Source organism: Hyperoodon ampullatus, assembly GCF_949752795.1.
Source record: "Hyperoodon ampullatus genome assembly, chromosome: 15".
Taxonomy (NCBI): Eukaryota; Metazoa; Chordata; class Mammalia; order Artiodactyla; family Ziphiidae; genus Hyperoodon; species Hyperoodon ampullatus.
In genome coordinates this window covers 37880418-37897378 of record NC_136928.1, presented here as the reverse complement: position 1 = coordinate 37897378, position 16961 = coordinate 37880418, and the positions used below count along the sequence as shown (strand labels likewise).

General features: G+C 35.6%; 1 protein-coding gene across 2 annotated transcripts in view; it reads right to left on the bottom strand.

Annotated features, from left to right (window-relative positions):
- Window positions 1-16961, bottom strand: part of PUS10 (pseudouridine synthase 10) — a 66778-nt gene that overhangs the window by 47519 nt on the left and 2298 nt on the right. Inside the window, exons 2-4 of one of the 2 annotated variants that reach the window (XM_079721210.1) lie at window positions 16344-16484; window positions 13262-13525; window positions 12428-12514 (exon numbers count right to left, since the gene is read on the bottom strand). In XM_079721210.1, the coding sequence (XP_079577336.1) occupies window positions 12428-12514; window positions 13262-13525; window positions 16344-16469 (477 nt within the window). In that variant the 5' untranslated portion in view covers window positions 16470-16484. Of the gene's footprint in view, window positions 1-4980; window positions 5074-12427; window positions 12515-13261; window positions 13526-16343; window positions 16485-16961 lie in introns of those variants that run through there. The other variant, XM_079721211.1, reaches the window with a different exon arrangement.

The following is a 16961-nucleotide window of genomic DNA, read 5'->3' as shown; positions in this document are numbered from 1 at the left end:
GTTATGAATTTGAGAATGGAACAGCATCTGCACTGGGCCAGTTTCTAGCCATGAATGCTAGTTAACGGGTGTGCAAGACATAAAGGCAAATGATCAAGGCACATCAAACCATATACCCAACAACAAAATGCAGTATGATGCTGATGAAAGGAGAAAGGCAGGGGCCCTCGGACCTTAAATTTTGTCCAGTTTGAATCCTGCCAATATCTTTATTAGGACACCTTGATATAGTATTTGGAAGGAAGGGAGGGAGCAAGGGAAGGCAGAAAGGTAAGGGAGAGGGAAAGGGGGAGAAAGAGATGGAGACAGTGAGAGAAAAAGAAGGAAAAAGGAACCACAGATTCCTACGAATAATTTGGTGAAGACTATCTAACGGCAAGATCTAATGACAAGGCTTTGGTGGCTGGGATATTTCAAGTGCATTTCTAGAAAATGGCAGTGTGATGAGTTATTCATATACTACCACTAATTTGTACAATATGATATAAAAATAGAAGCTAAAATAACTAAACAAATAAAAAAGGCCTAAGTTCATGAGATGTCAAAAATGATTATTATACTCATGAGTCTAATTGGTAATGAATTTTTTCTAACCTTTTCTTCCACCTACCATTCCTCCATTACATAACCTTAAAATATGCAAACATTGTAAAGGTCATTATTGGGTAGGAACCCTACTATTAACTGCCAAAAAAGAATATAAAATTTCTTCAAGAATATTTTTTCTTCATATTTTTCCATATAATTAATTTGTAAAATAAAAACTAAATTGACAGATTTCCATTAGGGTTGTAATAGCATAAAAAAGTATTTCTAACCTCACAGATGAAAGAAACTAGACAGTATACTTTGATTTTGGTAATTTGTTTAATGTAGTAAATAAAAATAATGTAACTATAATAAAAATTAAAATGAGACAAATGCAAACATTATATTTTAAAAGTAAGCAAATGTATTTGGACTTCTAGGTGAAGAGAGAATATCAAAGTCAGGTATGTACTTTTGCTAATCCTCTAAAACAACAAGTAACGAGATTTGTTAAAAGAGCATAAAATCCACCAGGATGGGGACAGTGGGAGTGTAGTTAGAAATCTGGAAGTTGGAAAGCAGATAGAGGAGTGGTAAAGGACAGAGACACACACACACACAAAAAAGCTGAATCCTAGACTGGCAGCACACATAACTGATACGCCACAATCAGCAAAAGTCTGAGGAGTAAACACACCACCATGGAATTCTGTAAGTGGGGATAGAAGGAGCAAAATAAGGAAGTTTGACTGAAAATCTGTTTGAAAAAAGAGGTAGATCTTCAAATCCCCTACATCACTTCATTCAGCCAGGTGAATGACCTGCCCTAACTCCTCTAAAAGACTATTTATTTTTTTTGGAGAAGGTAAAATGAGGGTCTTTTCAGTGGGGGTCATGAGTCACATGAGGGGAAATGACACCAGATGGCAACTTGGATCTAGAGGAAATGAGGAGCACTAGAAATGGTAAATTTGTGGTAAATATAATAGGTAGGCATATTGTTTTCATCTCTTCTTTAAAAGATACATATTTCAGGGCAAAAATTATAACACAGTATTGTAGGGTTAAAACGTATATAGACATAACAGATACATAACAATTGACTAAGAACAGTAAAATAGAAATATAATGTTGTAAGATTATAATATTCCTGATTGAGTTAAGATAAAGAGCATCTTATAAGCATATTATAGCCCCTAGAGCAAAGGTTGGCAACATTTTTCTGTTAAAGACCAGAAAGTACATATCTTAGGCTTTGCTGGACATATGCATCTAGCACACCTAATCAACTCTGCTATTGTAGCGCAAAAGAAGAAAAACCCAAAATAAACTATCTAAGCTCCCAACTTTAGGAAGACAGAAAAAGAACAATTAAAGCCATAATAAGTAGAAGGAAGAAAATAATAAAGAACAGAAATCAATGAAATATAAAATAAACATATACAGAATAAATCAATGAAACCAAATACTGGTTCTTTGAAAAGATCAATAACATTGGTAAATCTCTAGCTGCACAGATCACAAGAAAAAAAGAGAAGACACAAATTACCATTGTCATGGAATAAAACATTAAACCATAAGAAGGGGGAACATTATGAAAAACTTTATGAAAATAAATCTGACAACTTAGATGAAACAAATTCCTCAAAAGATACAAATAACCAAAACTGACACAAGAAGCAACAGGAAACTTGAATAACCCACTATCAACTGAAGAAACTGAATTTGTAATAAAAAACATGGTCAAATATCCTAAGGAATCTACAACTATTAGAACTATTAGAACTATTTTTAAAAGTTTAGCAAGATTGCAGGTTACAAGTCTGCAAAAACCAACTACATTTCTACAGATCAGCAATGAAAAATTGGAAAATGCAATAAAACTCCAATTCCAATTACAAGAGCACCCAAAACAATGAAATTCTTAGGGACAAATTATTTTAAATATGTGTGAAATCTGTACACTGAAAACTGTAAACCATTGTTGAAAGAAATTAAAGATCAAAATAAATGAAAGTGGGAATGTAGACTAGTACAACCACTTTGAAAACAGTTTGGCATTATCTGATAAACTCAAAGAAGTGTATTCCTTATGACTCAGCAATTCCACTCATAGGCATATACCATAGATAAACTCCTGCATATGTGCACTAGGATAAACTTCAAGAATGTTGATGGGATTTCCCTGGAGGCCCAGTGGTTGAGAGTCCGCCTGCTGATGCAGGGGACAAGGGTTCATGCCCCGGTCCAGGAAGATCCCACATGCCGCGGAGTTGCTGGGCCCGCGAGCCATGGCCGCTGAGCCTGTGCGTCCGGAGCCTGTGTTCCGCAACGGGAGAGGCCACAACAGTGAGAGGCCCACACACCGCAAAAAAAAAAAAAAAGAATGTTGATGGTGTCACTGTTGAAAGTAGCTAAAAACTAGAAATAACCTCAATATCTGTTAATAGTAGTATGAATAAATTGCAGTATATTCATGCAACTAAATACTGTACACCAATGACAACCTACAGCTCCACATAGCAATATGAATGAATCTCTTAAAAATAACATCAAATGATAGAAGCCAGACATAAAAGATTTATCATGTTATGATTCCATTTTATATAAAGTTCAAAATCAGGCCCATTTCAACTCTAGCTTTAGGAGTAAAGACAATGGTTATCTGTGAGAAGGAAGGGGTTAAATGCTGATGAATATAATAACATAAATTGCTAAAAAGAAAATGAAAATATTTCTATTCCAGGATAGATTTCAACTTCAAGGACTCACATCATGTAATCTCTGTGTTTCCTATGAGGCAATTACTTAAAATGTGAGAAACATGAAAGACAAAACAAACTGGAAAAAGACTACCTAAGATGTCCAACAAGCTATCCAATAGATGTACTATATCACAAGCTCAGGAAAAAAGAGTCTCTATGCTAATTGAATATTGTTTATCTGAACACTCACTCTGATTCATTACACTATACCTGTAGTGAGTATGATTAAAAGCCCTTCAAAAGATACATGTGGTGCATCTTAATCTTATTTACAAAATAACTCAGGTTGCATCATGAATAAAAATGTATCCAAAAGAAGTGCCCTGAATACATGTCTGCATTTAAAAAAATCTTTTGGAATACCAATTTAGCATTCGTTCCTGGTTACTGATTTATTCAATAGGGCTTGAGTGGACATGCCCACTTTCTTCATAAGGAGAGATTCTACCAGGTAATGCTTTCAGAAATACGATCCAAAGTCTCACTAAAATCATTCTCTCACAGTTTCTAATATGAATTTATAGTGATAATACCAAATGAACAGAATATTATCAATACACATAACACCCCAGCTTCACAAAAAATTTAAATCCTAGATGTGAACTGAATTCTAAATAGAAACTATTTTATATTATGATTCTTTTTTTTAATGAGTTGAGTTTTTTTTAATTTATTTTTATTTTTATTTTATTTATTTATTTTTGTCTGTGTTGGGTCTTCGTTGCTGCACACGGGCTTTTCTCTAGCTGCGGTGAGTGGGGGCCACTCTTTGTTGCAGTGTACGGGCTTCTCATTGCGGTGGCTTCTCTTGTTGCAGAGCATGGGCTCTAGGCACGCGGGCTTCAGTAGTTGTGACTCACGGGCTCTAGAGCGCAGGCTCAGTAGTTGTGGTGCATGGGCTTAGTTGCTCCACAGCATGTGGGATCTTACCGGACCAGGGATCAAACCTGTGTCCCCTACATTGGCAGGCAGATTCTTATCCACTGTGTCACCAGGGAAGCTGTGATTTTTTAAATTGAGATAAAATTGGTATATGACATTATATAAGCTTCAGGTGTACAACATTATAATTTGACATCTGTATATACTACAAAGTGATCGGTACCAATAGTCTAGTTACCATCCATCACCATACAATTGACCCGCCTCACCCATTTCATCCATCTTGCAACCCCCTTTCCCTCTGATAACAACCAATCTGTTCTCTGTATCTGTGAGTTTGGAGGGGTTTTAAAAAAATATTTATTTATTATTTTTAGCTAAGAAGCCCATGTGCCGCAACGAAGATCCCACGTGCTGCAACTAAGACCCAGTGCAGCCAAAATAATAAATAAATAAATAAATATTTAAAAAAATAAAAGCAAAGATTTGTAAAGATAACATCCAATATTTTAAGCAGTACAACCTAATTTTTTTAAAAAAAGAAGCAGGAGCAGCTGTAGCACTACCATTAATCAATACTACTAATTCTTTTTTTTTAAAGGTAAGAAAGTACCAGTACTAGTTCTCAAGAAAGAGATTTCTGAGAAGTCAATAATGAAGTTGGATTTGTCTGACTTCAGGGTGGCACCAGCTCTCTCTTTTTGGATATTTGGAAGTACACATGACAAAAGGACATGGCTGAAATCCTGACATGCCCACCTTTAATTATTAAGGGAATAACATAATAATTCATCATCACACACACCTACCAATCGTCCTAAGATTAAAGGAAAAACAGAAGTAGCTCCTCACAAAAGTGAATGGAAATTCCTCTATTTTAAGACATCTGCTGGGGCTTCCCTGGTGGCGCAGTGGTTGAGAGTCCGCCTGCCGATGCAGCGGATACGGGTTCGTGCCCCGGTCCAGGAAGATCCCACATGCCGCGGAGTTGCTGGGCCCGTGAGCCATGGCCGCTGAGCCTGCGCGTCCGGAGCCTGTGCTCCGCAACGGGAGAGGCCACAACAGTGAGAGGCCCACGTACCAAAAAAAAAAAAAAAGACATCTGCTGTAAAAAGATATTTGATTTAAAACCTCTTCTGTACCTATTCCAATCATCTGATAACAAAACTTGAGCTCAAGTGTGGTGGGAAAGTGCTAAAAAATGTAATTTTAATTTTACTTTCAAAGTTGTAATTTTAGAGAATCACCAAATAAATTGGTGGTTTATCATCATGTTCATTAAATTATTACTCTTGTTAAAATATTACAAGAGCTCTGGTTCCACATATATATATTATATATATATATATATATACTTTTTTTTTTTTTTTTTTTTTTGCGGTACGCGGGCCTCTCACTGTTGTGGCCACTCCCGTTGCAGAGCACAGGCTCCGGACGCGCAGGCTCAGCGGCCATGGCTCACGGGCCCAGCCGCTCCGCGGCATGTGGGATCTTCCCAGACCGGGGCACGAACCCGTATCCCCTGCATCGGCAGGCGGACTCTCAACCACTGCGCCACCAGGGAAGCCCAATATATATATATACTTTTACCAAGAATCCTTTCCCTAACTTTGAAGATACTATACCATTTGAGTGTAAAGGTCAAAACCTAGACTAAGCCTCTCCTGTAAACACAGATACACAATAACCCACTTCTGATATCTATCTGACCAAATCACAGTGTAGGTAGTAAGTAGGGCACAGCAATAATCAAAAGCATATACTTTGGAGTTGGATACATGAGCGTTTAAATCCTAGCTCTGTTATTTATTAGCAGTGTAACCTTGAGTTTCAATTTCATCATCTGTAAAATAGAATAACACTGCCTACTTCAAGGGGTTGTTATGATTAAATGAGACAGCACAGGCAGCACACTGACCTACAAATAATAAATGGTGGCAGCTACTGCCCCTTGTTTTTTCCAAGAAAGGGGTTGTATCTTACTGCTCCTAAAACATAAGCACACATTGTGGTGGTGTGGCTGTTTCACATATAAACTATCACTTTATATACATATATTGTATATATAAATTATGAATGATTTTTCAAAAATAATAACTTAGTAGTTCAGAATTACTAAGTCTAAAACATGGTGGTGATCTCAGCAAAAAGGGTAATTGAGATGACTTCTCTATGTAACAAAAGAAATCTGAAATAGAGTCTAATTTAGAAGCTCCCTTTTTCTGAAACTTAGTCCACTAGGCCATGCAGTCCTAAAACTGAATGAAAAAAAGGAAAGTTTGATAAGGAACTCAATAGTTGGTAAGTAGCAATGTGAAAATATGTTGCATTTGATGGGGAAATAGAAAAAGGGTTTCCTTCATCTTGTATTCCTATTAACTCTGTTATATAACCATTTCTCACTAAAAATTTTAAAGATGCAAAATGTGACAATTAATGAGACTAAGACCATACAAATTAAAACATAAACTTCAAAATTTTAAGGCTGCCTCATGCTCTTAACACACCCTGCTACCTCTCAACCACCCACACTGGTGGATTAGCCATAGCAACCTTTTCTTTCTTGCTGCCTCCTCTGCCTATACTTAGCTGGTTCAGGCCAAGAAAAAAGCAAAGCTAGGAAGTAAACATACGCATCTTCAAGTATTTAAACATATGTCTGAATACTCCGCCAACTGCATTCCTGAATCCAGTATACATTATTGTGATGGTTTTTAGAATTAGCCTTGCTCCTTGTCCTACTTCACCATGGCATCTCATTCGTGGGAATATGATTTGTTCTTCCTTGCTACAATGCTCAGTGACTTCAGGAAAGGGTTCTTGCTTTATTTGTTGGTCTCCCTGCACCTGTACCCTCTAATAGTGAGTTATTAAACCTATTCAATACCTGCTCTGACTCCCTGACAGCTGGACTGCTGACTGCCCACCCTAAACTAACGAGGACTTGGGTTCTACAAAGACCTTGACTAATCACAGGTCACTCATCTTTTCTTCCTTGGAACACACATCCCAATTGTAGATGGAGTAACAGAATCCTGAACCTGCTCCCATGTCTAGTCCCATGTTCCCCCTGATGCAACAGCTCTGCCTAGATTTTATCATTCTTTTGTCCCCTGATCCTTCTCGAGTGTATGGCTTAACAAGTGCAGTAGTTAAGAAAAGGCAATGCCCATAGAGCCAAGGTGGTTAAGTAAATAAAACACACCTAAGTATAAAAGATGGAGAGATGGTGTGGATTAAAAAAAAAAAGAGCATGAATGAGGGAGACACACCCAAATTCCAATAAATGTGACACATTGGGCAAGGTTTGGTCTTCCCCCCTTCACATGAGATGAGTGAGATGATTAGTGAAGTAATCCCAATCTGTGAGGCTGAAAAAAATCATCCAAACATATCTTCTTTCCAATTCACAGACACTGGGGATCCGTTAAATTTTCAGAGATTAAAAGGTTGGGAACTCCTGGACTCCATCAGAGATTCTCAGTAGGTTTTAAGGGATTTATACCTGGGGTGGTGGCATGGCCAGAGCTCTGACAAATCACAACCATATACATGTCATTTTTCAATGAGGCTAGATGGTCACCAAGGTCTCCTACAGATCTATGATTCTGTGATTCTGATCATGCAGGCTTCCATATACTGATGTTGTGCTCACAGAGGTATGCTATTGGGGTCACCTCTCATAAGGAAGATGGGTCTGCTGCATGTCCTCTGAATGGCTTAAAATGTTGCAGCCTGTATATGCAAAACATTAGCAAGGTTACATCCCCCCAACCCATCCATAAAAAATCTACTGAAAAATCCCTGAGAGGCCGAGACAGTGATTGCTATAATTTTGCATGTTTTTCAGTGCCTCATTCAGCAACCTTGTAAAAATGCTTTGCATGGATAAATGGACCACATAAAGATTGAAGCAAGTCTTAACTAACTAACCTAACCAAAAAATAGGGTTACAAAGTCTGAAAACTCCTTAGTAAGCTCAGAAAATTTATTGATTGAAGTGAACCTTAAGTTGGTACTAAATGGTGGGTAAGAGAGAACAGAAACTGATTTAAGCAGGGTGTTTGTCATACAAAATAAAAATTAAGAAGTCACGCAAAATGAATAAAAAGTAGAAAATATGCATGCTAAATTAGAGAGTTGGGTTAATGAATGAAGATAGCCAGCTCAGGCCTACACATACAATATGAAATTGAAAGTGTAGCTCTCTGTACTTGAAGTCAAAGAGATTTCATCAAATTCTGTACTATGAGCTAATCATAATTAGAAAAAACACTGCCCTTTAGAAAAAGTAAGCACATCAATCAATTACAGAGGGGGAAAATTACTGGAGTGTCCAATTAAGAAAGATCCTAGGTTAATGGCTGGGAGTTTAAGGGGTCTATGTAAATACATGCAAAATTCTGAATACATGCATTTTTAGGACAAGGGAGTCATTGCTTTCTTTAGATTCTTAATGAGATGATGGTCCCAAACTGGTTAAGACTGCACAGATTTAAGTAAAACTCCAAAGTCTTTTGAATACCCATTTGTCAGAATTTAAGAAAAGAACAATTTTGTAAATATAAACTGCTACCACAGAAATGGTACTGCTTTTATTTTTGGCTACTTTTCTAGGGCTGTGTATAACTTATAGTACTTAGTGCAAAGCATGGAAATATTACAAAGTATAACAAATGAGAGAAAAAAGGTTTTGATTTGATAAATAAAACTCAAACTATACCAAGCTGCATATAGAGAAGTAGGTGTTTCATACGATCAAAGTAACATTTAAGGGACAATTAACATTCAAAGTCAGTAGTAATTAAGGACCTACTGTAGAGCACAGGGAACTCTACTAAATACTCTGTAATGACCTATGTGAGAAAAGAATCTAAAAAAGAGTGGATATATGTATAACTGATTCACTTTGCTGCACAGCAGAAACTAACACAACGTTGTAAATCAACTATACTCCAATAAAAATTAAAAACAAAAACCAAAAAAGTCAGTAGTACACAACTGTTTCCCACACGCTGCTCCTGAGGTGGGGCCAGTAGGCCAAACTGATAGTACAATATTGCCCCCTACTGAACTGTACTAGTAAAGATAAACCTAGAAGAACAGGACTTTAAAGTGCTTACTTTTAAAAGGACCTACTTGGAATGCTCTTTTCCCATCAACACCAGGTTAGCCTAATATTAGCATAAGTCTGGGTTATTCACTCTATGGTAATTTTAGTGTGGCAGTAATGTAATGTGGTGTAGGAGTTTAGAGGAATCAATCATGAATATAAGGTAACATTTAAAAATTACTATAATAAATATTTTTCTTAAAACTATATAGGATGTTGAAGTTTGTAAAGGCTGAACAAAGTCTCTAGTCTAACCAACTATAGGTTTACAACTTCCTTATATATATATATCTCTGCCAAGTAGCTGCCCAGCCTTGGCTTAAACATTCTGGTGACAGAAAACTCACCATTCCTGAAAACAGTCTATCCTGTTTTGGATAATCCTCCTTACAGCTGAAAATTACTTTATCTCTCCAGGAGAAAACCCCTCAAATATTTAAGCAGAGCAAATTCGTCCCACTAAATCATCTATTCTCCAAATTCAATAACCCAAGTTCCTTTGGCAGCAGCTCCTGTGACCGGGGTTCAGATGTCTCCAACATTCTAAATGCACTCATCTAAATGTGTTTGTTTCTATTGTTGCTATAACAAATTCTCACAAATTTAGTGGTTTAAAACACAAATTTATTATCTTACAGTTCTTTAGGTCAGAAGCCTGACACTGGTCTCACTGGGTCAATAGGACCATATTCTTCTCTGGAGGCTCTAGGCTAGGAGGACCTGTTTCCTTGCCTTTTCTAGCTTTCAGATTCCACTCATTTTCCTTGGTTCATGGCTCCCTCCCACTATCTTCAAAGTGAGCAACACTGCATCTCTCTGACCATTCTTCCACAATCACCTTTTTCTCTTACCATCACCTCAGCCAGGAAGGGTACTTTTAAGGACTCACATGATTAGGTTGAGCCCACCTAGATAATTAAGGATAATCTCTGTATCTCATCATCCTTAACCTTAATTACTTCAGCCAAGTCCCTTTTTTAAAAATGCAAAATAACATATTCACAAGTTTGGGGGATTAGTACATGGACTACTACAAAATGCCTTCCCATTTGTATTTGTTCCTCCTAAAGTAGAACATTCCATCTGAATATGGTACTCTAGGAATGGCCAGCACTGAGTAAAAAAGGATTGTCACCTTCATCTTTTCAGATACTATACTTCTAATATCTGGATGAAAATCCAAAGAACTTATCTAATCACACCCATAATTCTCATTGGGCTACTAACTAAAACTCCTAAGCCATCACTATAAACACAGCTCTTTTTAAAAAAATTTTTATTGGGGTATAGTTAGTTTAGTTTCAGGTGTACAGCAAAGTGAATCAGTTATACATATACATACATCCACTCTTTTTTAGATTCTTTTCCCATATAGGCCATTACAGAGTATTGAGTAGAGTTTCCTATGCTATACAGTAGGTCCTTATTAATTATCTATTTTATATATAGTAGTGTGTATATGTCAATCCCAATCTTCCAATTAAACATAGCTCAAGCCACTCCTGCCTCATCCTTTACTTGGCAGTTGTTTTTCTAAACCCAAGTATAAGAACATAGGTTTAAGGACTTCCTTAGTGACGCAGTGGTTAAGAATCTGCCTGCCAATGCAGGGTACATGGGTTCGAGCCCTGGTCCGGGAAGATCCCACATGCCGTGGAACAACTAAGCCCGTGCACCGCAACTACTGAGCCCATGCTCTAGAGCCTGCAAGCCACAACTACTGAAGCCTGCGTGCCTAGAGCCTGTGCTCCACAACAAGAGAAGCCACCGCAATGAGAAGCCCACGCACCGCAACGAAGAGTAGCCCCGGCTTGCCGCAACTAGAGAAATCCCGCACGCAGCAACGAAGACCCAACGCAGACAAAAATAAATAAATAAAAGCAAGAAGAGTTTATGCAGAATAATTCTCTTTTTTAAAACAGCATCTTCTATTTCTAATATGGAATATAAATACTTCATAAGTATTCAACATATTAAGTTAATATTGTTAAAATCATCACATGTGGTAAAAATGGACAATACAAATTTTAATGTAAAAATATAAACTTTGAGATGAAGATTGGTAGTAAGATATATAACCACACTTAGAAAATATATTTCTTTTCCTATTTTTGTTACTCAAACACCGAAAGCTTTTGTGAGTCACTTAGCTTTTGGAAGTCTGTTTTTCTCCACCAAAATTGGACCCTGGAGATGACCTATCTGTGAGAAATGCATTGATGATTGACTAGAAAATGACTTTTAAGTGTTTATAAACCTCAGTATTATCATTATCACCGCCTTTACTCTTCCATTTGCTCCATTATCTTGTCATCAACAGAGATACTACTTAAAATCACTCTATTCTTTTTCACTTCCCAGCTCTTCTCTATCATTTATCCAGCCTCAACAAGTCTTAAGTCAATCTTTAGCCTTTTAGGGACTAATAAACATATTCACCCAAAGAAAATGACGGTATAAGATGTAAGGTGATGTTTTGGGATTCTTAGGGAAAATATACCTCATACATATAAATGGATGTGTTTACAGCTCATTATAATTTGAGATTACAGAGGCCATTTTCTCTATACTACATTTAACAGTATTAACAAAGATAGTTTTGTGTTTTCACATCAGTTTCTACACATAGGAACATTACAATAATGACTACTATTATTTATTTCACTTACCAAAAGAAAAAAGTTAAAATAAATATGAGGCTATTTCTCTCCCTTTTTCCATTGACTAAAAGAGGTGCCGTCTTTTTATATTTTACTCTGGAAAAGAGAAGGCTCATCAAAATTAAAATGATCTTATCCTAGGACCATTATAAAACCCATACATCTGCCCCAAAAGATCTCTGAAGTCCTGGTCAAATATCTTTCTCTGACCAACATGCCGCTCAATGAATGTTGCTACTGAATTAGGACCTTTTAAAAAGATGGCAGTACTGTGATGAATAAACTAACTTGAACCAATAATTCCTTTTCTCATTCATTCACTCAACATCATTAAGCAACTATAATAATGAATGCTTTCAGTCATTCAATAAATTCATAAAATGTGAAAATATAATATGGGAAGGAATATTTATACTTATTTTTTTAGAAATGTCTATTGTGTACTTCACATATAGTTTTATGTATGTAAATGACCTTACCTCTCTTACAGATAGCTGTGGTGGGAAGGAGACTGACAATACCAAGTTGGTGAATTCAAACCCAGAGGCCTCAACCTTTTGGCACACCTAAAAAAGTATTACATAAAAAGTATTTTTTATTACATAAAAAAGTATTATATAAATTCCCAGGAATTGCTGAAATTTTTACACTTATCTTCATAACATGAATTTTTGGTCCAGGAGATGACACTGCAAAACTTCTAAACTTTTACCTTTGAGTAGGAAACTCTCACAAACATCCTGAAATCAAATATTTGCCAAATATGACCCTGAGGACTGATATCACAAGGTGCCAAAAGAGCCAGGACTCACCTGCAGAACAACCTGTTGAATATCAAGATACTTTTGTATTAAGTCACCTGGTAATTCAGAAAAGATTTTAAACAAAATAAAGCCAAATAGGCACTCTTGATACCTGGAAACAAAAAGCAATCCCACCTTTAATCATGTACCGTCCTCAAGGCTGTTAACACTAGGCTTTTCTAGACACTAAAAGGTATGACTAAAGAAGAACTTTTCTCTAACTCCTTAGTTATGTTAAACAGCAAAGGGAAAACTGCTACATTTTTGTTCAATTGAACAGCACTCATAACTGAAATACATGGATACATATTTCATTAATTTTCAGACATGTTGATAGAAAGGTAATTTGAGAATAGTAGGCTTTTTTCAAAAAAAATTAAGAAAACGTTCTAATGATCCATTTGTGTGAAACAAGTTGAAACGAATGGCATTGTTCCTTTGGATACAAGAATTCTAGGCCTTAGAACTGAAAATCTTTACGAATCACACATTAATAAAAAAACAGTTTACCTTTTTAATGAACTCTTTTTCACAGAAATCTTGAAGAATTCCTAGGCATACATTGCATACATTTAAATTTAAGTTCTTGGAAGCAATGTTTCCATCTTCAATAATCGAGATCTTTCCCTCTCCATTTTGACTCAGATTATCCATCCCATCAATCCCATCTTCTAGTTCTTGTAGTCGAATTTTCTTGGGAGGTGGGTTTGGAACTTCTGAAACTAATTCATCTTTTTCAGTTTCCAGAAATTTTTGCAGTTCATTGAGCAACTCCTGGAAAGTTAATTAAAAAAAAAAAAGTAATGACACTTTGACAATGTCCTTAAGGGTAAGATGAAGCATGAAAATTATGATATATCACAGACTTATACAATGCTGACTTATATTGGTTCTGGAGCAGTTAGTTTTATTAGCCAGCACTGGCCTTCAGGAGAATTTAAAAGAGAATACCTAATTCCTATAATATATGTGTGAATATTTTTTCAAAAGAGTTTCATACATCAGTGAAGCTAAAATCCTAAATCTGAGATGGAAAGGCTCCATTAACAAATTTATTAATTTGGTCTGTAGTTCTGTTGTGAGGGTCATTCACTTGCTAATTTCAGCAAAACAAACAAACAAAAACAAAAAAACCCAATTTCAATTCTAATTATTAGCAAATAGAAATGCAAACTGAATTTCCATCTATGCTAGGTTATTTAATAATCTCACAACCACTAAAACTTCATATGTACAATATTTAATATGAAATATGAAAAGTTACATAGATTAGAAGTCTATTAAGTAAAAATAATTTCTAGGCAATTTACTAAACAAAGGCAAACAGATGCTGGCAATGCTGAAATTTGGCATAATAATTACAAACCATTTACAGGCATTAATTGAAAAAAGCCCTCTCCTACATTCTGGTTTGCCTAATTTCTGTCACTCTTTGTATTGGAATGTAAGAAGTGGCATTCCTTTCAAACCACTATCATATTTCAGACATTCTACTCATCTAAATACTCAGAGGACTTTTCTTCTGTTTTGTCTACATTGGGCAGGTTTTATTATTCAGTTGTTGAATAAATATCCTTTTGAAATTCACTCATATTACAATTTACTGACTCTAAAGGGAAAAATCTTTCACTCAAACAAACTTAATTCATTTTATTAAGACATGAGATCTCCTATTAAATCTTTTTTTTTTTTTTTTTTTTTTTTTTTTTTTTTTTTTTTTTTGTGGTACGCGGGCCTCTCACTGCTGTGGCCTCTTCCGTTGTGGAGCACAGGCTCCAGACGCACAGGCTCAGCGACCATGGCTCACGGGCCCAGCCGCTCCACGGCATGTGGGATCTTCCCGGCCCGGGGCACGAACCCGTGTCCCCTGCATCGGCAGGCGGACTCTCAACCACTGCGCCACCAGGGAAGCCCTCCTATTAAATCTTTAACAGAGAAATACATACTCATACACATATACACATACAGGCATATTATGGCCCACACAAATATGTTTATTATTACCTAAGACCTATAATGTCAATATAACATCGTACAGATACATGCATGTGTACATATATCACATGAATATAAAGTATCAAAATATATTTACCCAGAAAAGTGCTCAGATATTTTCATGTTTATTTACATAAAATGATACAAAAGTTGGTAACACTAAGTTTCTTTCTATAATATATATTTTAAAACTTACAACATATGTATAAAATAATAGATTATAAATGTGTCTGAAAAAATTGTAAGGCAAGTTACACAAACTCAATCTTATTACTTCATAGTCATTATGCGTATAAAGGAATATAAATGTATATATTAATCATCATAGCATATGTACCATTTCCAGTTTTCAAAGTATTTTCACATACTTTATTAGATATTATCCCTTAAAATCCTGTGAGGTGGATGTTATCATCACGCCCATTTACAGAGAAGAAAACTGAAGCTGGAAAGTGGTGAAACTGGGATTCAAATCCATGTCTTCTAGCTCCAAATTCTAGGCTTTGGATTCAGACAGACAGTTCATATCCTAGCTTGCTCACTTAATAGCTGTGTAACTTTGGGCAGGTTGCTTAACCTCTCTGTGCCTCAGTTTCTTCTTCTGAAAATAGAGACAATCATAGTATGTACTTACCTAATAGGTTATTGTGAGGATTATATGAGAGCTTGACATATAATAATGCTATATGAATATTGGATATAATTATTTCCAAAATAATAGAAACTAATACATAGGAGAAATGACTGCTATTGCTAACTCCTGGGCAATATTTTTTAATTATAGGAAGCTGAATATGTGTGTTTGTGTGTGTGTGTGTGTGTGTGTGTGTGTGTGTGTGTGTGTGTGTGGTGTATTCGTACTGTTTATAAGTACATATTTACACATATGTATATAATTACTATCTGCCTCTGAAAAGAACATCACTGTTAGAATAAAATATATTTCACAAAACGTTATATATTTTATATGAAATATTCTATTAAATGTCAAAGCTCTCTGTATATTACCATAAATGTCAAAGACCTCAGTATATTACTTTTGCTATTAATAGTGGTAAATGATAATAAGCATTTACTTCTAGAGAGTTGCAAACACCTATTTGTAAATACAAGTGGTAATACAGAAAACAGAAAAAGAAAAAAGGCAACCAAACCCACCATGCTTCCACCCCCCCCATTACATTTTACTAATATCTGGTGAGACACACTATTTTGTGATATTCTGTCTAGATATTCTTTAGGAAAGATCTATGCAAACATTAAATGCACCAGTGAATTGCTTCACAAAGATCTCACTACATTAAATGTTAAATATAATCACTTAAGAAGGAACTTACATTTTATATGGTAATGGCAATTCCAAAGTTACCATTATCGGTAACTACTTTATTATAGTTTTTAAAAAAATTTAATGAAGAGTTATGAAGAGATACTTGCTCTCAAATACACAGGTATTGATTTAAGACCCTTTCTTAACTTAAAAAAGGAAGGAAGGAAGGAAGGGAGAGAGAGAGAGAGAGAGAAAGAAAGAAAGAAAGAAAGAAAGAAAGAAAGAAAGGGAGAAAGAAAACGAAAGAAAGAAAGAAAATACCCTTACCTTGCAGGGAAGTTTGTATGGTGCATGAAAATCCACACCACAGAATCTGAAGATACATCTTGGACAGGTACCAGTACTGAGCAACAACTGGGCCACATGCTTGTTTTCCACAGTCAGTGGAAACATATTAAATAACTACAGCTAGAAAAAAAGAAAAAGTAAAACTAATGAGCACCTTTTCTGTTTTACTTTCACAGACAAATATATGGTCACCTTTAAAGATAAAAATCTTTAAAGATAAAACATTTATATTTGAAAATCACTATTTGGTATTCTCCAATAATGTCCCTTTCATTATATCCATATTGAAACAAAAACTTGAAGGCAATTTATTAGATGGATCAGGTAAAAGTTTCTAATTGTCAAGGACTTTAACATTCTGGATTATGATAAATTGCATCAACATAACTAAATCAATCACAAGAAATAAAAACTAGTAAAAAATGGCTGTCTCTAAGGAGGGTAATGAAAACAAGAATACAGAGTGTAATTTTGCTCTTTATTTTGTACCATTCAGTACTGTTTGAGAACACAGAGTTGTAAATTCAATAAACTTTCCTGTTAGAAATAAGAAATGAGTTTGCTAGAAAAAATAATCAGATCAGTCTACGTTATGTA